Source organism: Heterocephalus glaber, unplaced genomic scaffold (assembly GCF_053883595.1).
Source record: "Heterocephalus glaber isolate CG9 unplaced genomic scaffold, H.glaber_assembly_v1.0 deba00000937, whole genome shotgun sequence".
Lineage (NCBI taxonomy): Eukaryota > Metazoa > Chordata > Mammalia > Rodentia > Bathyergidae > Heterocephalus > Heterocephalus glaber.
The window spans coordinates 8993693-9017301 of record NW_028258173.1 but is presented as its reverse complement, the minus strand read 5'-3'; the positions used below and the strand labels follow the sequence as shown (position 1 = coordinate 9017301).

Here is a 23609-nt window from a genome sequence, read left to right as displayed (position 1 = left end):
CCACCCTAAAGAAAGTTGTTTATTCCCATGAAATCTCCGCTACCTTCTTATCAGCTCTATTATTTATATAACTGCTTCCTCTATGAGTCAATCTCAAGTTCAGGGCAAAAGTTCAAATCTTCTCCAGTCTGAATAACCTAAGACTTACAGCTTTATCATCTTAAAAAGCAAGGACAGAGCCACCCACACCTCTTTCTAATCCCACTGTAGGGAACCAGCATTTCCAAGGGGAACGGTTGCCCACAGTCTTTGCAAGTGAATTCCATTATTATTCTCCATAAAGGGAAACCCAGTAAGACCCTACACCTTCCAGTGGAAAATCTGCCATGTAGCCAAGTTGTCAGTGGCTTCTGAAGAGAGCTTCACTACGAGGGAAACTTCTGGGCCCCCTACATTCTATTTATCTTTATTAGTTTGTTTGTTTAATTTGAGACATGGTCTTGCTGTGTAGTTCAAGCTGGCCCATGAACTCACTATGTAGCCCAGGCTGGCCTTGAACTCATGGAGATCCTCCTGGCTCAGCCTCCTGAGTCCTGGGATTACAGACATGTGTCACCATGCCTGGCCACCCCCTACATTCTAATCTGTCACACGAAACTTTTTGCCAAAGACCCACTCTGAAGTCCCCCACTTTGCTAGTTGAGAAAACAGATCCTTAATGCAAGGAAGGAAGGAACGATGAATGGATAAAGTATATACTCCTATGGAAGCAAGAAGGAACACATCCAATGTCGTGATCTGCTTTGGGTTTGCTGCTCCATTTCCTTGGGACTGACCTTGACAGTAATGAGGACAGAATTAGGTCTCTGGGGGATTCCACACCAGCTACTTGGCCCACAAAGGCTCCTACTAGCAGGCAAAGGGTTAATTTGGTGGAAATCCCCATTTAGGCAAAGGCAGAGCCAAGAAGTGAGGTGCAATTGAAAGTCTGAGGTATAGAACAGGTCCTCTGAGAACGCTGGTGACCCCAGGAGAGCATGGCTTGCATTTCCCTAGAGAAGCCTGAGTCTGGGACCCTGTAGGCTGCTTTGGAAAATTGTCGTGGTGGTGCAGATCATCTTGTCAGACTCTTCAGTAGGACTCATCTGACCACAGTTGGCCAAGTCCCCTGAGTAGTGCCATCCAGGTGTCTGGAAGGTGACTCACAGACAGCCCCCAGGGAGCCGCAAAGTTATTCTCTCCAGGCCTGTGTTAACAGCTTTCCATGACCCACAGGCCACCTCCAAAGTAGGTTTGCCAGGCTTTCTGGGCAGCTTGTGAGTCAGGGACTGTCCTCCTGTTGGCCACTTGTGGCCTGGGAAGCATCTGGACTTGCTGTGCTGGAGGTCAGCAGGATACTAATGGCACCATTATCTGGTAGAATCAGAGGCACAAGTGCCCAGCAGATGGCCTGGAGGCTTCACCCAGGCTAGTGGGGCAGGCAGACAATTTACAAGCTAAGTAACACAGCATAAAAGTGAGTAGCAAACACTAATGAGCCAACAAGTCAGGACAGAAGGCCCTTCTCACCGACCAAGCCACCTTGCTTGGTGCTGGCAGCCCTGCCCAGCCAGTGCTGACAGCGGTCCAGGATGCTTCATAGTGCTTTCCTCTGGACTGCAGAAAGCTACTGGCAGCCTTGGGGGGATTTCAGCCTTGGGGGTATTTCTAGAGACTTCCCTGATCAAAGGCTCGAAAGTCTAATGTTGTCCCCAAACTCTACCTAAACACAGAGGGAGTGAGCTTAGCAGGTGCCCTTTTATGGCAAGCACCATCATCCATTCCCTATGACTTTTGTGTCTCCCTCCGGCTTCAGATGACAGATGTGGGGCTCACTGTTTACAGAAGGGGACCGTGGTGCCATCAGAGCTGAGGGAGGGGAAGCTTCCTGGGAAAGCAGCCATGAGAGAAACCACGTGTACCTGCAGTTTGCTCATACTGACACCCCATGGCTTGAATTTGGGCACATGAGGTTGTCTCAGGCTACTGGGTATTCTAATGAGACAATAAACCAATGGACTACATGGCTACCATCCTGCAGACCTTTAGCATCCTTGGATTCCACTTGAACCAATTCAGGACGGGCCTAGCAAGACATGGAAATGATGTTAAGAAGGAAAACAATCGTCTTGAAAACCGCTGAATGGTATTCCTTCACTTACATGACAAAAGTTACCAAACACTTCTAGGTGCCACAGTGCTAGGTGGGTGCCAGAGACACACGGGTGGACAAGACAGATAGGGTCCAGGCTCTTATGAAGTTGGGCACAGATGGATGACACACAACCAAAAAAAGTGAGCGGGCAGCCACCTCCACACAATGATTTATAAAGGGCATGAACTAGGGGTCTGATGGAGAAGTTCAAGGAGGATCTAGTTTGAGAAGGGCAGTTAGGGATAGGCTCTTCAAAGAGATGAAATTGAAGCTGAGATCTGAAGAATGAAAGGAGAGGAAATAGAACTTTCCATGCAGAGGAAAGAGCAAGAAAAGCCAACAAGTGGGCAAGATCTTTGTGTGTTTGAGAAACCTTAAAGAAGTCCTACATGGCTGGTGTCTGGTGAGGTGGAAAGTGAACCTGAACTTTATCTCAAATGCAATTCACTCACAACTTGGCAAAGGTCAGTGTTCAGCGTGGGTTAGAGCTAGGCTCCCTCAGTGTTTTTGCTTGGCTTCCTATGCAACTCACTTAAGGATCAGGGCTGGTCAGCCAGGATTAGCAAATGATTTAGAAAACAGGGAGATTGTCTGGTTTTAAAACAGCCAGATTCCCAACCCCTGCATCAGATCTATTCATGGCTAGGCCCCTTGGCCCCCACCTGCAGGCTCAGTCTCACCCTTAGGACCAATCTTGATTTCATAGACTTAGGAGTTTCTTGTGCAGTTATGTGAGATGCAACACCTCTTGCTTTTTTACTAAACTGGAATGAGTCCCTGCACCCCAGCTCTGCTTCTGGCATGCTTCTGGCCTCATGGAGAGCTTTCCTGAGATCAGAGCCTCATCTAGCTCACTCTTATCTCTGGCCTGGGCTCCTGAACCATCGTCCCTCGTCTGGAGACCTACAGTGTACCAAGAGATCATTTGGAGGCTGACTGCACTCCGCCTGCCCTTTCAAATAGTGGCTGATCCCAGATCCGGCCACATGGCGGTCCTGCCACCCAGACCCCAGTTACCCTTGGCTAGCTCGTGATGGTAAATACAGCTGCACCACACCCTTCCTGGGGCCTTTTGCTCCTGACCCTGGATCTGCCTGGCAGGCAGAGCTTCCTCTTAGCATTTGCACCTGGGTGCTTCTGTCCAGTAAGGAGGTTGAGTCCCAGGGCCAGGCCTCTGCTTATCTCTTCCCGACCTGCTGCCTTGACTGCCAAGCTGTGTTCAAAGGATGCTGGCCTCAGCCTGTGCCCCCTACACCTGACAGAAATCAAGGCAAGTCCTCAAGTTTATAAAGGGCAATTTAAAAGATACTAACAGTCAGCAGATTCATCTATTGAAGGGATTTTACACGTAGGTAAAGAGATTTAAATTTGAGTTCTTTTGAATCCGGGGCACAACAGTCTCTACCCGCCCGCCCCACACACATACAGGTCACTCGGCCCCATCCCTCTGCCATCGGATCTTAAAGGAGGAGAGTGCGTATGTTGCCTGCACAAGCATCCATCCCATTGCCGACAGCCAGACAAGCCAGCCTTGCTGGAGAAAGAAATGGACTCTCAAGGGGTTTCTAGGATAGCTCCATCCCCAATGAATGAGGCAGGGGAATCCTTTTCTTCAAATGAAGCCTTGCATAGGAACACAACATTGAAAACAGATGAGTGTTAAAGCTGTGGTCCTCGCCCCCGCTATGGAAACTTCAGAGCTCCACAGGAGACGATCTGCAGACCATGGCTGAAAACTCAGAGCTCCACAGGCATGGGGCAGACAGCCCCCTGAGAATGAGGGCTGGACTGCAGAAGGTCCGTAGGCTAATGATGATGAGGCCTGTACAGCAACAGCAGCAGCTGCCTCTGCTAAGCAAGAGAATGCCAAGCCTGCAGGTATAATTATTCTCATTTTACATCGGCAGAAACTGAGGCTCTGTGAAGCTAAATAACATCTCCAAGGCCACATTCCTCTGGAGAGTCACGATGTGGAGCCAGTGTATCAGAGATCCCTTCATATGTAAGGATGGACGGCTCCAGTTGAGGGGTCAAGCTGGGTACAAGGAAGGGAGAACCTGGAAGCTTTGGAAGCCATGCAGGGTGACTGTTGAGGGAAGACCAGTGTGCTTTCATGCAGATCTGCCCCAGGCCTGTTCAGGCCTGTTTCTGCCCCCTGAATGAGGAAGCTATGCTTTGTAGGAGCCCAGTGGAACAAGATTCCTGAATGAAGAGCTTGGGAGAAGTATGTAGTGTTACCATTATCAGAGACTGACGTGGTGCCAGGCTAGGAGAGGCCCCAGTGGCCAAGGGACTGCAAGAGAGGGAAGATAGTAATATTTTCCAGGAAGACAAGGCCACTCTTTCAACTAGGACAACCATCTTGCCCCAAGCCAGGCTGATCAGTGGCTGCCAGCCCATCACACACATGTCCGAAGCTGCCCTCCCCTCAGGACAAATGGCCTCTCCAGAGCTATGCCCTGGCAGTGAAGGATGTACCTTTGGGTGTTCCCAGTGTTTCTCCAAGTGTAATAGGACCTCTTCTAGCAATGGGAGGAGGTAGCTGGGGTAGAAGCTGCTCCCAGTGGCCTCTAGTACCCAAATTACCTCCTGCAGGGCATTGGGAGGTTGCAGACAAACCAAAGGCAGAAGTAGGACCCAAGAGGAAGGGATTGGTGTCAATTGGTGAGTACGGATCAGAAGACCCAAGCTGCTGTACCTGCTTTTTTCCATGATCAATGACAGGACTGCCCTCAGTCATAGGTATCCTCCATACACCTATATCCCTGGGTCTCCTCCAATTTACTTTTGAAAATAATGGTTAGCCAGTTCAGGGTGCCCCTCTAGCAAACTCAGATTCATCCATACCCCCAGGGGTTACTTAGCCAGCACCCACTTTTTGTGCCCAAAATGCAAGAGTTGAAATTTCTGTCCTCATTCTAGTGTTTCAGCTAAACTTCTGGTGGCTGGATCAAAAGATGTTTGCAATGGGAAACAATGTGTTAAATCACGTCAGATGTTCAAGATTAATTCCACTGACGTTAGATTCATGAATTGGACACCTTATTCACAATTGGAAACTAAACATGATTAAAACTCCTGTGTGCACTGGACTCATATCCACATGTGAACTCCTTTCTTTCATGAGTGTTCTCTCCAAAACGTTCAGGGACCTTGCACATGTGTGGGTTTCTAGGGGGTTGAGAGTGCTTGCCCAGTATGCACCAGGCACTGAGCTGGATCCCCAGCACCATCACCAAAACAAAACAAAAACCATGATGATGTCAAAGTTAGGTCAACTATACTAAATAGGAAATGTGACCTCTGTCCTTGAGAGCTCAGGCCTCTCCTGCTAAACTGAAGAGGGCAGGTGGGGTGGGGCTGGGCATTACAATCCACCCGCTGCCTGCCTCAGGTCCATCTATCTGTGCTGAGTGCATGTTTGCCAAACTGCTCAAATGCTAAGGGGATGACATGGGATGGAGATGAGAACAGAGAGAAAAATGAAAGACTGACCCATGTTCATGTTGATGTCTATGAGATTCTTGTGCACACGGAGCAGAGGAGAATGGGAGAAATGAAGACAGTGGCATTGACCGGTGTGGCCACGTCTCTTCGGTAGCCTGTCTACACACTTGCTCTCATCTGAACTGGGCTCCAGCCTCCCCAGGCTCCCTCTCCTAGATGAGACCCACTTGGTAGAAAGTGCTAATATTACACACAGCTTCGGTCCACCCAGCACTGAAAGAGTTTTAAATTCTGTCAGCATTCTGCAGCTTTTATCCCATGCCAAGTGTCTTCATTATAAATCAAACATCTGGACCAATTTGAAATCAGACTCCCAAGATGAAAATAGAAAGCGGAGAGGGGAAACACCAGCACTGGGATTCAGAGGCACCCTCCCACCTAGGTAGAAAGGCATGCGTCTAAACCCAACCCTCTCCGATTGCCCTCTTGCCCCAGGAAAGTGTGTGAGCACTTTGCTCAGAGAACAAGCTCCCCGTGGGTTTCTCCAAAGCTGTGTGTGCCACTGACAGCCAGAGAGCCCTTGGCCCAGGAAACTGCCTCTTTCTCCCAACTTTTGTCGAACAGATGTTGAGATTGGCAGAGCTGCCTGCTCCCTACCCAGCCGGCTGCCTTGATGCCAGGTGGGTCCCAGCCTGGAGCTTCAAAGCCTTTAAACTTTATTAAAATATTTTATTTAAAAATTAGATCAATAAATGTTCCTTTCCTTGGGTGGTCCTAGAGGAGCAAGCATCTTGCTTTGCAGGAATGTGGCAGATACCAAATTATCTTGGGAAAACCACTGTGTTCTCAGCAATAGAGTCCAAAAAGCCATAATGCAAAGGACACAACTGTTTCTGCAGTCTGCGGCTGCCACAATCATCTGCCCTTCCTCAGAAACAGCCACGCTGTTCTTCCACTCAGGAACAATCCATAGCTCCCTGGTGCCTATAACAACAGTTGGCAAACTGTGGCCTGAGGCCCAAATCTCACCTGTCCTGTTTTTGTAAACAGAAACCCAGCCACACCCATTCATTTCTGTACTGTACAGTACAGTAGAGCTGAAAAGCTGCCACCAAGCCTGTAACGTTGGCTCTTGGCTGTTTGGCCCGAGACAGAAAAATACAGTGAGCTTGTCATGCCCTCCTCCCTGCCCGGCCAACCCCGGAGGACAGTGCCCTGTCCTTGGTCATTCTGTGGGCTGGACTGATGTGTGCCACATTTAGAGAGCTGGAGGGGCTGGGAAAGGGGACAGAGGGGGGTGAAGCTGGGATTCCCAGCTGCACCCACAACTGGAGACACAGCCATAGCCTTGGGGAAGTGGAGCCTGGGAGGGGTTGAGGAGGTCCTTGAGCCCCCTCATTGGCTCTGCTGAGCTTGGAGTGCCCTGGGTGCCTGAGATGGGAGTCTTAATGTGCAGAGGAGCAGACTTCACCAAATCTACCTCCAGGTGGAATCTACCCCCACGGGGCTGGGGAACATGTAAATGGAGATGTCGCTTCCTGTGGAGTTTGTTTACTTTCATTATTTATGCAGGCTGCAGGCAGGAGAGCTGGAATGGCCCCTTTGGGATGCTTCCTCAGCCCTGTGCTCTTGGGTTTCCTGCTCTAGCTGGAGCTCTGGTTTCTTCCAAGCTTTCGGAGAATGGCTCTCTCGTCTCAAAGGTCATGGTACCTGTGGTCTTGGCCACTGGCTCCCTCTCTGACCTCTGCAAATGTCCCCACGCTGCTCTCCTCCACAGCCTACCACTGTAGGACCTCTGGCTTTGTCATGGGCCGTGCGTGTGCATGTGTGTGTCAGGCTAAACCATGGGCCTCTGCACTGAGTTACATCCTTAGGCCTTTTTTATTTTTTACTTTAAGACTGTGTCTCACCAAGGTGCCCCAGGCTCCAATGTACAATCACCCGTCTCAGCCTCCCAGAGATGGGGCTGGCTTTGACATTCCGTTTTCAGTCACCTTCAGTGGTTCTATGGCTGGCTACGGACTGGTGGGAAGGAAGATGATGCCTAAAGCAAGAACACTGAAGGAGGAACTCAGGGGTCTCCTCCATCTGAAATAGTGTTTTCCCTTTCACAGACCCTGGGTCACCTGTGAGCTGACACTGGCAGGATGCAGACTCTTCTACCCAGAGGCTGAGGGGCCCCATGGACATCCATTCTGACACTGATCCTGGGATGGTCTCTCTTGCTTACAACTGTGAGGGTGCTGTGCAGGTGTGGCCCACCTTCTGCCTGAATGCAAGATCCCCTGTCCCTTGCTGCATTTTCTCCCCCTTTTATGAAGCAGCTGGGCTCTTTCTTGGTCCAGTATGAAGCCCTCCCAGCCCTAGCCAAAGTCACACCATTTTGTAAGTCAGAGTTCAGCTGCCCCTTGGGGTGCTTTCTGGGTGCTGATGCTGTGTGCCAGGCTGCAGCAAAATGAGCCATCCCTCCCTGGGGTGGACCGCGCATGTTGAGGCCGGTGGAATTCCTGATGGGAATGCAGTGTGCGCAAACACACAATTCTTCCCTCGGATTCTGGTTCTCGCTTTAGCTTTTTGCTGTGGAACCTGGAGCCCTATGCAGAAAGGAGATCAATAAGTGAGATGTGTGGTGACTTTGTGTGCAGCTGCCTATAATACCGTCCACTGCTCTGAAAGTGACCCCTAGTAAATTTCACTTGCCAAGCTGGACTGGTCCGAGTCATTCTTTGGTCTGTGGGTGCCTTCTCTATTTGGAGGCAAATGTTTCTTTTATGTCTCCCTAAGAAATTCACAGACACCTACTCTGGCGTCAGAGCTCAGGGACGCCAAAGAGAGCAGAAATGAGAAACCTGTCCTGGTTGCTCAGGCCCCAGTCTGACAGATGCCTGGTCCCTGACACCTCCAGTCTCTGCCTCAGTGTCCCCTCTCACAGAGGCTTCCCTTGAGTGCCCTCCTAAAATAAACCCCTCAGCACACTTGTCCTGTCACACTGTGCCCCTTCAGGCTTGATTCTTCTGACCGGGTACTGTCCACCAGCCATACCCACTTGTATACTTCTTAGCCTTCTGCCACAGCTATATTCTGTCCCCAGGACGGTGTGCTGCTCCGCCTGGGTGGTTGGAGACTTTCTAATGAAAACTCCTGTTCTCCTGGAGGGTCCTCATGTAAGGAGAGTACAAGGGGCAGAAGAGAGACACAGAGAAGATAAGAAAGTCTACATGAAGACTGAGTGTTGCAGCTACAAGGCAAGGGACACCTGGGGGCACCAGGAGCTGCAGAGAGCAAGGGTTCTCCTTGGACCTTCATAAAGCATGGCTCTGCCAACACCTTCATTTCAGACTCTGGTCTCCAGAGCTGTGAGAGAATCAACTTCCATCATCCTGAGCCACACAGTTCTTGGTAATTAGTTACAACCACCACAGGAGACTGGTACCAAGGAGACAGGCAGCTGCAACACCTGGACGCTGGGCGTGGCGAGACAGACCCTGGGATGGGGCAGAGTCTTTGAGCAGAGACAGACAGTAATTAAGTAAAGAGAAAAGTGAGTGTAATTACAGCTTGTGAAGAGCCTGGAAGGAAACAGGTTGGCTGGTGGATGGAGTCGTGGTGGGGGGAAGGGGAGGCTGAGACTTTGGAGGATTTGGCATTCAGCAGGGGTCCCAGGGACCAGAAGGGACAGTGGAGCTTAAATCCACACCTGGATCCCCACGCTGGCCTCTGCATCTTGCTGCTCCCCCTTGATCTTCCACCCACTGGCTGAAAGATCTTCCTAAAGCACTAACAAGAACAGTTGCCATTTCCGGGACAGATACCAGGTGTCTGGTGCCTATAAGAACAGCTGCAGGATGTACTTACTGTAGGTGGCTGCATTAATCTCCATCCTGCAGATCAAAGAACGGAGGCTCAGGGAGGTTGAGTGGCTCCTCCACTTTTAAATGTTTAAAGATCTGATTGCAGAGTCTACCATTGTTTCCTGGGCTGTGTGGACTCTCCTTATTGCCCTGTCTTGCTCCAAAGTCCCCAGCAACCATCTGCTGTCTCATATACAAAGCTCACACTCCTGAGGGGGACATTCAGCGCCCCTCACTCTCTGCCATACAAATTTCCTCCAAATCTACTGCCACATCCCATCATCAGGAATCTTCCAGTTTACCCTCATCTACCTACTCACTTCTCTCCACCTCTATCAACTTGCTTTTAATAACTATATCATAAATAAATGGAATTATAAGTACTATTATTGTTACATTGTTGCTGCTGACCCTGGCGAGCCCTGCTACTAGTCCTTCATTGTGCTAGGTGCCTTACTAATAGCAGCCTTCATGAGTTACATTTCAGCATCTGTATTGTATACAACGGCTGATCAAGAACTATGGGGTGTCTTTAAATAAAAATAAATTATTACAGTAAAAGGAACATTGCCATTAATTTCTCCCAAATACCCCCTCTCATTTTGAACATACTTATCCCATCATTCTTGCTACTTTCTTTCTTCCTTCCTTCCTTTCTTTTTTTTTTGTACTGGAGGTCGAACTCAGGTCCTTGCGCTTGCGAGACAGACGGTGGAACCACTGAGCTAAATCCCCAGCCCTCTTGCTACTTTCTGAAGATTTGAAGTCCTATTTTATGAGTGTCTATAAGAGGAAGATCAAAAAATGGTGACTGCTGCTCTAAGTCCCATCCAGTGGAAAGGCAGGCTTGTAAAAACATTATGGTATCTCCTCACCTACCTTATTCAGCAGATCTGGTACTGTGAAACTTGTGCCTCTTCTCCAAAGTCAAAATGACCATGAAAAGTAAATGTTTTGCATTCATCCAGGACACTGACGCAGCCAAGAGAATAGAAGTAAAGACCCTCATGAAAAAGGACTTTCAGTACTAATTCAGAAAGTGGCAAGAACAATGGGATAACTGTGTTTGAAGTTACAGGGAGTATTTTAAGAGGGATTAGTGGCAATGTTTCTTTTACTATAATAATACTTAAAAATGTAAGCACTCGTCATAATTTTTGATTATACCTTGTACGTAGAACTTAGGACCCTGCCCAAAGCTGGGGGCATCTGCCTGAGTCCAGTGCCTTTTATTAAATTTTGCCTGAAGAATTCTTTTTTTCTTCCTGCTAATAACTCTAACACCCAACTTTCACATGACATTTTATGATTTTGCAAAATACTTTTGTACATTTCATTGTACTACCAGGGATGGCTGGGCTGAAGGAGGGAGGGAGGCTCCTGTCCACCAAACCTCCCATGGTCACCATCTGAGGCCACTGCCACCAAACCATCTCAAAGATCCCAAACGTCCAAGTGTCCAGAACAATGACATCTCCACATCGAAGGCTCACCACCCTGGCTGCCCTCAGTTCAGGTCGCTTGTAGCAGCTGGGCCCTCCCTCTGAAGAACGCTAAGTCACTGCCGGGGGAACACATCCTGTGTGCCTCCTGACTCCCCCCCCCCCCAACAGAATCCACCACCCCCACTATCCCCAGGGCTCCCCAAATGTTCTTTTTGTCTGATATGCTATCTCTGCTGAGCAGAGGAAGGATCAGAAGCTGCCTAGTCCTCTGCCAAGGCCCCTGACCATAACCCCAGGGCCCAGCGATTTATTGGCAGACGAGAGCTGCACAAGCTCTTTATCACAGTCCCAGCCTTGTCCAGAAACAATGTTGCCTTTCAAATTGTTTTCCGCCTTGGACGGTGGATTTATAAACTGAACTGGTGGTTAGGAACAGAAGCCTAGCTGCAAAGACTAAGAGCCTTGTTCTAAATGCGGCTGGTTTAGTGTTATCATGATAAGATAAACACAGATAATAGCTTGCTGATGTTGGGCACTTTTCTATATATGTCTCCATGTCTGTGTTTATGTATGCACAGGCTGGAATTTGGGGGCCGCTTTTCAGATCAAAGAGAGAAGAAGTGGCCATTTTCTGGATTGTTTTCCAGAAAGGAAGCTGAATAATCATAAGATGTTAGATTTATTTCTTTCTAAAGAGGTTAGAGATGTTCCAATAGGGTTATTTCCAAAATGGTGATCCTAAGATTGTTTGCAGCATTTTATGTGCGGTACAGCTGGGTTGTAGACAATGGTGAAGCTGGTGATGCGTGTGGGCTTTATTGTAGCAGTCTCCATTTAGGTGAGGGTTTACAATTTCTACAATAAAAAGCAAAAAAAAAAAGTGGTTTGGCTGAATAGCTGTTGAAGCTGGGTGATGGACATATGCAGATCTATTATTATAGTATTTCCTTTTTCTGTTTGTTTGAAATGTTCCCTGGAAGAAGGGGGAGAGATAGGATGATCGTGATAATGACAACTTTGGTTGAAAGACAATGGCTTAAAGGCCCCTTTCCCCTTGGTATTTCATTCAACAAATATTTGTGCCATCTATTACTCTGGGTCCTGGGTGCTGTCCTTGAGCAGGACAAAAGTTCCTGCCCTGAGCCAGGTATGATGATGCACACCTGTAATTCCAAGTTCAATCCCAGCCTGGACAACTTAGTGAAATCCTGTCTTAAACTGAAAAAGGGCTGGCGATATAGCTTAGTGTGAAGGCCTGGGGTTCGATCCCCAGTACCAAACAAACAAACTAACTAAAAGGAGGAGGAGGAGGAGAGGGAGGAGAAGGAAAAGAAGCAGTACCTGCCCCAGTGGAGTTGATACTGTGCACATAGTTCAAATATTCCTGAAGTAGGAAGAGTTGGCCAGGGCTATCTCAAATAGGAAAGGGGATTCGAGGGTTTGGGGGTGCTCTTTGGGAGAGGATTGAAATTGCTCTCGACTCTACTATCAGAATAAGAGAAGGAATAGCCTGGACTGGTCCCCAGAATCCACCCAGGTCTACATTTCTGTAAACAGCTCAGAAATGAACCAAACCAGTTATTTCCAAAATGCTGACCCTAAAACTCTTGATGGTATCTGGAGCAGCTCTGATGGTGGGGAGAAGCTCTGCACCCCTGCATTACATGCTGACTACTCCTTCATTCATAGGTAACAGCTGCCCCCCCAAAGGCCTGTCCAGAGAGCTCCCCACTGCTGAAGCCATGCTGCAAACAGTTGGGACAGATGGCTGTCTGTCTTGTTCTCAAAGGTGTCTTGGGGGGAGGCTGGTGGGGTGGGCAGCATGGTGGATGTTATCAGAGAGGCACCAGGGGACAGAGCCTTCAGTGTGGACCCCACCCATGTGACTCACTTTAGCTTCTGGGGACAAGCAGCTGAATTCCAAGGTCACCAGCTTTGGGGTTTGCTACCAGTGTCCACCCTTCAGGAGGCCATTTTCAGACCTTGGGTTTGGGTAGAGACTCACAGCTAAAACTCAGTGCCCCAGAAATGCCATGGCAGGGGGTCACCTACCCTGAGTGGCCCCTCCACAGCTTCACTCATGGCCAGGCAAGTCATGAGTACCTGCACAAACAGAAGCTCTGGGGAGAAGGAAGCCAAGATTAGGGAAACTTGTCTTCACGTCAGAGTGCCACAGGCCCTTCTGTGCCACCATGTGGCTTACTCCTGTGGCAGCAGATTGGCAAGTTCAGATCAGCATCATTTTGAGTCTAAAATTCACGTTTTGCATATTGTGCTTGTCTCTGGTGCATTCTATCAAGACACAGTGATTCTGGTGTTCTCTATGGTTTTCCATCCACATCTGGAGTAGCGAAACGATTTTAAATCTCGGGGTCATGAGTTGTGTCCGTCTCAGGTAGGCAGTGAGCACAGCGGCCTGGGAATCAGTTTGAGTGAAACTTCAAATGCCAGGGGCACATCTGACTGCTTCTATTAACATGAAACATCTAGAAGTATTCAGTGGTTTCTGTACCTCTCCTCCCTACCCTACCCCAAAAGATGGGGCTGGAAGCTGCCAGGGAAGAGATACAGGGGTCAGAATGTCACAGCCTTTGTACCTAGGGTCCTTGGTCCCTGGTGGAGGAGACAGATGCAAACAACCCAAAGTGAGTGAAGGACTGAGGCAAGACAGAGAAGAGGGGAAATGGAGCTTACATCCGTGGCCCAGTGCAGAATTTGAAGTTCCCAGGCAACTTTGATGTTAGGACACCATGGTGAGATGCTTTAACATTCCAGGGACAGTTTGGAGACTTCAGAACTGGCCTCCTTAAGCAGTTCCTATCCAGATGTTTGGCACAGGTTAGCACGACTCATGATGGCTTCCAGGAGCCTAAGACCTGGAATTTCACTGAAGGGAGTGACATGGGGGGAGGGTCGGCAGCCAGGCCTCGGAAGTGTGGGTCTGGGGGAGACTGAGAGCAGCTGCTCTTCCCACAGAGGAGGGTCCTCAAGGGATGGCCATGAGGGACAGTCAGTGAGAAAGAAACGGGTACACTAGGCAGGAAGGCCTGGGGTCGGTGAGAGCTTTTTTGGAAGACATAAGCAATGCATAGACACATAGACAAAGAGCGTAGACAATTTCTTGACACGAACAGATGATCACTGACTTACTCCTGCTGTACCAATTCATAGCAGGAATTCTACGCATTTACAGATGGATTTGCATGCTCTTTTAACTCTGTCCTTGTGTGTTCTACTGAGCCTGAGGGTAGGAATCTGCTGTTTTATCTATAAACCACACTTGGTACCATGCCTAACATGTACTAGGTCTGCAGTGTTTGGAGGATGTGTTTGTTGCCTGGGAGAGTGACTCTCAGCCAGGGTGTGGGCCCCCTAGTGGGCACTATCTGGAGAGCCATGGGGAGGAGGTGCTTCTGACACGCACTGGACGAGGCTAAGGATGCTGCTGAGCATCCTGCAATGCACAGGACCTCCCCATGACAAAGAATCATCCACCCCAAAGATCAGCAGCCCTGGGTCTGGCAAGCCCTTTTCCACATAAGCAGAAATTGTGCCTGGGAGGGGTGTGAATTCTTTCTTTCCAAATGGATGCCATCTGTCCTTGTGGGCTTGTGAGCCCTGGATTAACAAAGAAGATCTCAGCTAACCACTGAATCGCTTGGGCTCCATTATCACCCATCACCAGAAGCCACCGCAGTGGGTCATCCTGTCTTCTTCCCACTCAGCTTTATTTAATAACAGGCTTTTCCTGAAATACTAGGGGGTTTCCATCAGGAGTGGATCCCTTCCAAACCAGAATGCAGTGAAAAGTCCCGCTTGTGGGCAGCTGTTCCTGTTGAGTGGATGCTGCAGGAGGGAGACTGACAGAGGCCTCAATACCCTGTATCGAAGTCAAATCCTCCAGACTCAAGTTCTGACCTGCAGAGGCTGTCATGGCCAAGTCCTGATATGCAGAGCTGATGGCCCTTTAATTTCGATGGTTCTGTGGGGGAAGAGATGGAGGAACTCTTGTCACGAGGGGATGAAGCAAGCCAACAGTGACCCTGAAAGTGCCCTTTGCAGCTGGGGTGGAGGTCACAGCCGCAGGGATGATGCCCATGGCATTCCACAAATGTCACTTCTGTCCCGTGTCTTCAAGGTCGGCCCCTCACACACACAGTGTAAGGTTTTCTGTCCTCACTTTTCTGATGAGCTTAGGTAGTTTTTCTAAGTCCACAGTGAGGACAAAACAGATCAAGCCCTTAAATCCTTTGCAGAACGCTGAATTCTTTGCCAACCAAGATCAACTCAGTGGTTTGTTTCAAAGCCCAAGACCCTGAATCACTGTGGGAAAGTTTCAGCTGCCTTCTACCTCAGTCTCCCTTTGGGAGAAGCTTGTGAATCAATGTGTCTGTTTGCTGACACCTAAACCGAGGAACCTATCTCATATAGTAAAAAACATTATCTTTGCAAAGAAGGACCTGTTCTCTGCCAGACATTGTACTGAAGATTTTATACACATCAACTCATTAGTTCATATCATCTCCCCAGGTGAGACATATTATTGTCATCCTCTGAGAGATGAGGAACCAAGGCACAGAGATCTTGAGTAACTTCTTCAAGGTCACACAGGGAGGTAGAGCCTAGGCTAGGACTCAGGAAGTCTGGCTTCAGGGTCTGTGTTCATAACCCTGCTCTAGAAAATCACTCCCAAATTCTTCGGTCATTTAGACTTAAAAACTAAAGGAAGCAGCTGAATCCATAGGTCCTAAAAGTAACAGTGAAAATGAGGACTTCGGCTTGCCCTGTGCTGAGCAGCTGACAAATACTTTTCTCCAGTACTTTCCAGGGAGTCTTGCAAGGTTTTGGATTTGATAGTACGGTTTTTGCCTGGAGTGACACAGTCCTAGAAAAAGAGCCATGCACTATCTCTGCTGGTCTGAAGAACCACTGGGCTCAATTATGAAGGCCCCTTCTTCTGCCTTCGAGTAACCTGGCAGTTCCCAGGTGGGGGGACCTCCTCCCCTCTCCGTCCATGGGTGCAGCCAGGGATCTGTCCTGAGCTCTGGACAGCACAGGTGGGTACAAGTTCATCTCTGTCATAATGATTAGCCAAGAGAGAGGATGTAGCCCAAGTAGCTCTCGTTAGACCTAAAAGGAGCTATTGAGAAGAGACGGCTTATTTCCATTGGATTTGAACCTGGGAGCATATAGGGTTGGAGCTGGGAGCAGGAAGCCCCCGTGAGCCTATGTGAACCTGGGAATGCAGCCTATGCTGAAGAAAGCAGAGCTGAAAGAGAGAAAAAGAAGCAAAGGTCTGGTGATACAATTTGAGCCTCTGGACCAAACTGTGCCTAAAGCCAGCATCGCTGGACTCTTCCGCTCAATGAATCAGTAAACTCTTTTTAGCTTAGGCCAAGATGAGTTGTGTTGGGCTATATCCACCTCCCAAATACGTTCACTAGAGCAAACTCTTTTCTGTGGGCCAGTTACTTACTTTTATGAATTATGGATTGAAACCATCCAAACAGACAGTAAAGATTGAGCAAATGTTTCCTTCCTCTCAATGATTCTATTCTCTGTATGTTTTCTTCTGATTTCATGGCTCCCAGACAACCTTTATCAGTGTTCAGGCCCCAGTGCATGTCTGCTAGCTCTCTGCCGTGCCTGCAATGCCTCTTTTAAGTATGAGGGACCAGCTGGCCAGCTATAACCTCAGGTGTCTGTGAGCTGCCAGAACTGGCAAACAGCTGTCCACCGACGCCCTGGGAGTCAGATGTGGGGCGTCATTGTATTTGTTTTCCTACTGATTGAATTACTCATGCCTCATTTGTCAACTTCCCTAGAACAATCTCTCTTGGATCCATTTAGAAACCCGAGTCTCTGTGGTTAGTCTGGACCAGCTTCTATTTATGGAGAAGCAGAGTTCACTTGTCTAGAGCAAAGAAAAATGGACTATGCAGAAGTCACAGTGTCCCGGAGCTTCTGTCACCTCTATTTCTTTGGTTTCCTCCAGGAATTGGGATTCCTCATAGAATGTCTTTTTTTCCTTTTAGAAGCTCGTGAGGGAACACAGGGGCAAATCTTTCCAATCTGTTGTGTTCCTAAGTGATTCTCAACTCCTGGAGGACCCTCTGGGTCACAATGGATGAGAATCACATTGCAGGCTTCAAGGGCGGTGGCAAAACAAATAATTACTGAGCCTGTTGGTAAACAGTCCCAAAGAAGACAAGCGAATTTGGCTTGTTCCCTCTTGCCTATCACACAGCATCGAATACTATCCTATTTCTGTTTTTCTTCCTCCATGACCCAAGTTTGAGCTTGCTTAATTTCTGTTTACAATGTGAGTCTCACAGGGGAGGAGGGAGGCAAACCCTGGTCAGAGTGGGGGAAAGAACTCACCTTCCCAGGGAGAGCTCCTCACACACCAGGATTCCTAACTCTGTTTCCCCTGGATGGTCCCATGAGGAGCCTGGGCCTAGTCCAACCCAATCCGATCAGAGCTGTGGTGGGTGAGGGCCTAGGCATCAGCTTTTTCAACCTCCCCAGCTGATTGCAATGGACAGCCAAGGCTTAGAATCATTGTTCTGGAGCCATGCTCTCTCCATCATGGTAGCCACAGGCCATGTCTGAGTATCAGCACCCAAAATATGGTGAGTCTGAAGTGAGGTGCACAATAAATAGAAAATATGCATCCGATTTCCAAGAGATAGTATTTAAAGGAGAATGTAAATTATCTTATCAACAATCCTGTTATATTGATTATCCTTGAAACAATGTGGATGTGACTATTAAACATATGTCTGCTTGAATGACACTTGAGAAATGCCTAGCAAGTTAGTAAAGCACAGTTCTGTGTGTGTCTATGGATGACTAACATCCAGGCCAACAACCTGAGAGGGAAGAAAGATTCACTCTGGATGTGAGTGGCACCAACCAATAGGCTTGTAGTCTGAATGGAATAAAAAAGGCGAAGTTTGCCCATTCTAGAAGAGATCTAATCTTCACCATAAGCTTTGGACAGAGGTCTCTGGTCACTTCAGCCTTCCAATGCAGACTCGGACCAGCAGCTCTCCAGGGAGCTTCCAGGCCTTCAGCCTTGGACTGGTGCTGCATCCTTGCCCCCTCAGCGTTCGGGCTGAGCAGCTGCTGGATCCTCCAGCTCTCCAGCCTGCAGACCGCTGCTGGGCCCTCCCACCTCTGACCCTGTAACCCTACCTCATGATCCCCTTGCATAATTCTAAATATATTCTCTATTGAGCCTGTTCCTCTAGAGAGCTCTCATTAATACAGTGGACCTGTCCTGACTGATGTGTTAGGTACGGGCAGGGACACGTGGGTAGTGCTGTCAGGCAGATAAGAAACGAAAAAGAATCATTCAAGGAAGAGAAAGACTGAAAGAAACCTCCTGTGTCTTCAAGCAACACTTAAGACATCATCTTTTCCATTTATAAGGAGAACAAAGTCCCAATCATTCTCGATGGCACACCCATACCCACACCACACCCACGCAGACACAAATGCTTGCTCTGTTATACTGTCATGAAGTTACAGTTTATCTTCTTTCCACCAGAGAGAAAAAGGGTTAGGAAGGCAAAGTCTGCTACAGCATGGAGTAACTGTTTCCAAGTAAAAGGCAAAGTTCAACCTTGAAGCCTCTTTCTATCCATTCTTCACAATCATGGCCAAAACTATCCTCCAAAATACAACCCGCTTAAACAATAAAGGCTGTATCAGGGAGAGGCAGGTCAGCCGAACTTCAGAATAAGCACATAATTGAGTCCTACGTAGGATGATGATTGCAGAGAACAATCTTGTGGCAGACCTGGTGGACAGTGTGCTGGTGGAGTCCACCATCTGTGAGCCACCTGCCTTAGCCCAGATCCCTGTGGCCCTGCCCTGACTCAGGACCGTGGCTGCCTGCTATGCATCCCAGCTGAGCAGCCCAGCGATTCTCATGGGTGCTGGTTACATTTTGTGTCAACTTGGCTGGGCTACTAGGAGCCCAGATATTTGGTCACACATTCGGGGTGTTTCTGTGAGTTGATTAACATTTTAAGTGGAGTAAAGCAGGTCCTCCTTAATCTGGGGGGACCTCATCCAAGCAGTTGAAGGCCAGAATAGAACAGAAAGACTGATTCTCCTTGGAGTAATTAAAAAATTCTCTCCAAATTGCCTCTGGACTGTCAACTCTGCCAGACTATTAGTTTGAACTTGACAGCCTCCATAACCATGTGAGGCATTTCCTTATAATAAATTTCTTTCTACACATACACATCCTATCAGTTCTGTTTCTGCAGTGAACCCTGCACGGTTACCTCATGCTATCCCTATAGTCCTCTCAGTTCATCTCCTAACATCAGCCTCCCAGTGAGCAAGAGCTACACCCACGCCAGCTGCTGGGCCACATCTGCCACAGCAGCTGCCTGGAGAGATGAGTAACGCAATTAGAAGTGTGGGGCCCAGAGAAGCAGGAAATGGGAGAGAAGAAATTATCAAATTGATTGCTCGTCCCTCCCTCCTTTCTTTCCTTCCTTCCTTCCTCCTTCCTTCCTTCCTTCCTTCCTTCCTTCCTTCCTTCCTCCTTTCCTGCCTCCCTCCCTCCCTCCCTCCATCCCTTCTTTCCTTTTTGTTTCTTTCTGCACTGGAGATTGAGCCCAGGACCTTCACACTGAGCTACTTCCCCAGCCCTTTATACCTTTTGAGACTGGGTCCCACTAAGTTTCTTATTGCCCAGGATGGGTTCAAATTCTCAGTCCTTTCAGAGTGCTGGGATTATAGGCATGCACCACCATGCTCAGCTTTGTCCTTTCTTCTATAACCCCCTGTTCCTTCCAACAGATAGCTCTGAGACTCAGCCACACCAAATGATCTCTTTGAATGACCCACTAATGAGCATCAAAATTGATTTCTTTGTGACTGTATAGGCAGCCTGAATATCTGCATTTTATTGATTTCCTTGTCTTCCCTGTGTCCTTCACCTCTTCTTCCCTTGACTTCTATGGCAGTTACTCTGGCATGTAAACTCTGCCTTAGGCTCTGTTTTCTCAGAAACTCAAGCAAGACATTTAGCCTTCTTTTTAAATTCACTTGCTTGTCCAGGAAACGGTTACCTTTTGGTTGGTCAGGGTGCCTCTCCTTTGGACCAGGAGTGGGTACCTGCTCCAGGGTGGCCTGATATTAGTAGCTGGACCTAAACCTGTTATTTGAGGGAAGAGATGAACAGAGATGAGCTGAGCCAAATACTGTTCCTCTCTCAATTCTAATGTAACAAAGAGATGTGTTCAATGGGCAGTGGTTATTGCATAAAGAAACCAGCTGTTTTATTGAGCCATGTATAAAAAGCAGGAAGTGTGTGTGTGTGTGTGTGTGTGTGTGTGTGTGTGTGTGTGTATCTATAGCACAGGCAGGGAAGGGATGGAGCTACATCTGCCTTTTCAGGACCAATCTCAGTTGTTCTTGAGGCTACAAATTTTTTATATCTTGTATCATTTCCTATATTCCTTCAATGAACATTCATTTTCACTCGAACTAGTCTTTGACCAATTGGAATGTAATTCCTTTAAAAGTGGCCAGCTTTTCCCATCTGGATGGTTTTGTGACATTTTATATATCTTTGTAATTCAAACATTTTTTCTAGGCTATATCAAGTTTTATTTTCTTTTCAATAAAATCGCCTAAAATGTGGTGAGGATTTTCCTTGTTGAGCCACATCAACAGATATTTCCTCCTGTATCCCAGAAATTTTATTTTTAATTATAATTGTGATCGTGACTCCTGTGCCAATGGGTGATCTGGCTGCTCCCTTGGGACCCAACAGGCTTCTCGGCATCCTCTGGTCTGCCAGCCATGCTGTCGCTTCCCCATCTCTTCTAATTACTTGCTATTTCCCTCGCCTCCAGGGAGAACACCATTTTTCTCTCACATGATTAGTATGCTTCTCTGTAATGCCAAGTCTTTTCTTCTTTCCAGCAAGTGATTTTTTATTCTGGCCACCATGATTTTGGTCCCCTGTGGTTCTCTCTCTTTTTTAAAGTCTGCCCATTTTTGTTTTCACCTTGACTGATTTTTTTTGCATTGTATTCTTTTACTCTTTCACCTCTGCTATGGTTTGAATGTGTCTGTCTCTCCAAAATTCATGTGTTGGAGCCTAACGCCAGAATGATAGTATTAAGAGGTGGAGCCACTGAGAGGTGATCAAGCCAGGAGGGCTCCACCCTCATGAATGGGACATGTGCTCTTACACAAGAGACTGAAAGGAGTATTCTAGACTTTTCTGTCTTTCCCTCTTCCCTTCCACCATGTGAGGACCCAACAAGGTGCCATCCATGGAGGACCGAACAAGCCCTTCCCAGTCATGAATCTGCCAGCACCTTGACCTTGGACTTTCCAGCCTCTACAACTATAAGAGATAATTTTCCATTAGGTACAAATTACCTGACCTGTAGCATTTTGTTGTAGCACTGCTATAGTTTAACTATGAAATGTCTCCCCAAAGTCTTATGTACTGTGGGCTTGATAATCTATGTGGCAGTGTTCAGAGGAGGTGACTGGATTATAAGCATGCTGACCTCATCTGAGGATTAACCCACTGATGAGTTCAAAGGTGAATGGGGTATTAGGAGGTAGGGCCCCACTGGAAGAAACAGGGGCCATGCCTGTAAAGGATATTTGTGTCCCTTGCCTCTCCCTCTCTCTCTGCCAATCACTCACCTTCTGCTTCTTGGCTGCCAGGAGGTGAGCAGACTTGCTCTACCATGCCCTTCTGCCATGCCCTTCTGCCATGATGCTCAGCCTCTCCTCAGGCAACTGACCATGGACTGACACCTCTGAAACCATGAGCCAAAAGAAATCTTTCCTCCTTTAACTTGTTTATGGTGGATATTTTGTCACAGTGACAGAAAGTTAACACAAGCAGCATGAAAACTAAGACAATCTTCATCCTATAAATGGCATACATTACTCACCTTGTTTCTAAGAAACCGCACAATGATTTCCTGGGTGATTTTAGAAAGGCCTTCTGTAGTGTACTCAGACAAATGGCTTTTCTTAATTCAGCTCTGCTGGCTTTAAAGTTAGAGGACATTCTCCCTGTACACTGCTGTTTCAATTTCCAGCATTGTTGAAAATTTTTATTATGCAGGCTTCTAGCAAGGTTCTAGTATAGTATAAGCCAAAAGTCCCAAAGGGATTGTCCTGGTCATATTCCTCTCTCTCTGTGTATTGCCCTTTCTCGGCTCTGCTTTGCTTTTGAGAAAGAACTGAAAAATCCTCCTAGAACACAGAATGCCTCTGATGATATGTGTTCTGCCTGGTTTTGCACCCCTGCCCTTCCTCCCTTCTTCCCACCTCTCTGTCTAATTCTTATTCAAGTCTTAGGACTCAGGTGGGTGGCCTGGAGCTGTTTGCTTACATCCACTCTTCTACAGGAAAAGACTCTAATTGTTGGTTGGGCACATGGCTGCTTGGAATGAAGACAGCCTCTTTTGCTGCTAGATGAGACCAAATGATAACCTTCTGGTCAAAGAAATGGAAAGAGAAAAAGAGGGGCAACTTCTAGATAGGTGGTTCTCCTTCTCCTTCTCCTTCTTCTTTTTAAACTGAATTCTGCTTTAATTGAAGCTTGTGGAATAGAAAGTCCTACAGAAACATTTCAGAGAATCTTCTGTAATATAGGGATCACAACCATCCCTCAGAAAGGAGACTATGAGTAATTCATAGCTCACCCAGAACTTTCTGTTTTAATTTCCCAGAGTACCCAGATGTTCTCTTCACCATCTCAATCCTGTTCCTCATCTCCCAATTCTGATTTCATCAGAAGACAAAAGGGGCTATACTAGTTTGAAATCATTCTGGCTTCAAATTTAAGGCTTTAAGTAGTTAAACATTAAAAATTAAAATAACTTTAGCAGAAAGCCAGCTGACCTTAAAAGTTACTTTGCTAGTAAATGAGAAATAAGATTGAATTATCCTGGATATAATTTCATTAAGGCTTCAAACAATCCAGGAAAGAGGAGCACAGTATCATTTTATAATCCAAGTTTAGAAAAATTGTACTCCCCAAATCAAGAAAACTCTGCACCCATGGATAGTTGATTTCCAAAAGGTCATTCCCCCCAAATACTAGCCATTTATCCTCTTTGTCCCCTTCTCCCTGACAGAAATACCAACTTGGTTTTTCGGATGGAGTGGACAACCCAAGATTAAACAATGGACCCAAACAAAAAAAAATGTTTAGTCTCAAAGCAGGAAATAAACAAAAGCTGGTAGGAAAGACAAATATGAGTTCGTTTCAAATTCATTCTAAAATCCCAAACTTGCATCTACCAGTCCCTTCCCCCAAAGTCACCTAGCTACTAGAGAGGAGAACCTGGACATGAAGTCTGAGGAGGAAAGGTAACTGAGAAAAGAGGTAGAAGTTTCAAAGGTGGTACATGAATAAGTGCCTGTCTGGCCAGCTCCTCTTCTTCTCTTGACTTGGATCAACCGATGTAGATGTGGTGGAAACCACTGGCACAAAAAGCAGCGTTACAGTTGGGACATTTGTGCTGATGGGTATCATAGCGTTTCTTCACACATTCAAAACAAAAAACCGAGAAAACACTTGGTAAGTACAGCATCCTTTTTATGCATGCTGCAGCATGGACAGGTCAAACGTGCCTTGTAATCCTTAATCACCTCCATCAGAATCTCATCACATTTGGGTACACTGTCTCATTTCGTTGTGGTCTCCAACTTCCTTCGAAGTCTAGA

At 47.4% G+C, this 23609-nt stretch overlaps 1 protein-coding gene across 20 annotated transcripts in view; it reads right to left on the bottom strand.

Moving 5' to 3' along the window:
- Window positions 1-23609, bottom strand: part of Slc39a11 (solute carrier family 39 member 11) — a 486128-nt gene that overhangs the window by 23969 nt on the left and 438550 nt on the right. Inside the window, exon 9 of one of the 20 annotated variants that reach the window (XM_087208176.1) lies at window positions 11072-14859. The exons of the other annotated variants lie outside the window; for them this stretch is intronic. Within the exon in view, the coding sequence (XP_087064302.1) occupies window positions 14808-14859 (52 nt within the window). The 3' untranslated portion in view covers window positions 11072-14807. Of the gene's footprint in view, window positions 1-11071; window positions 14860-23609 lie in introns of those variants that run through there. 20 annotated transcript variants of the gene reach the window in all.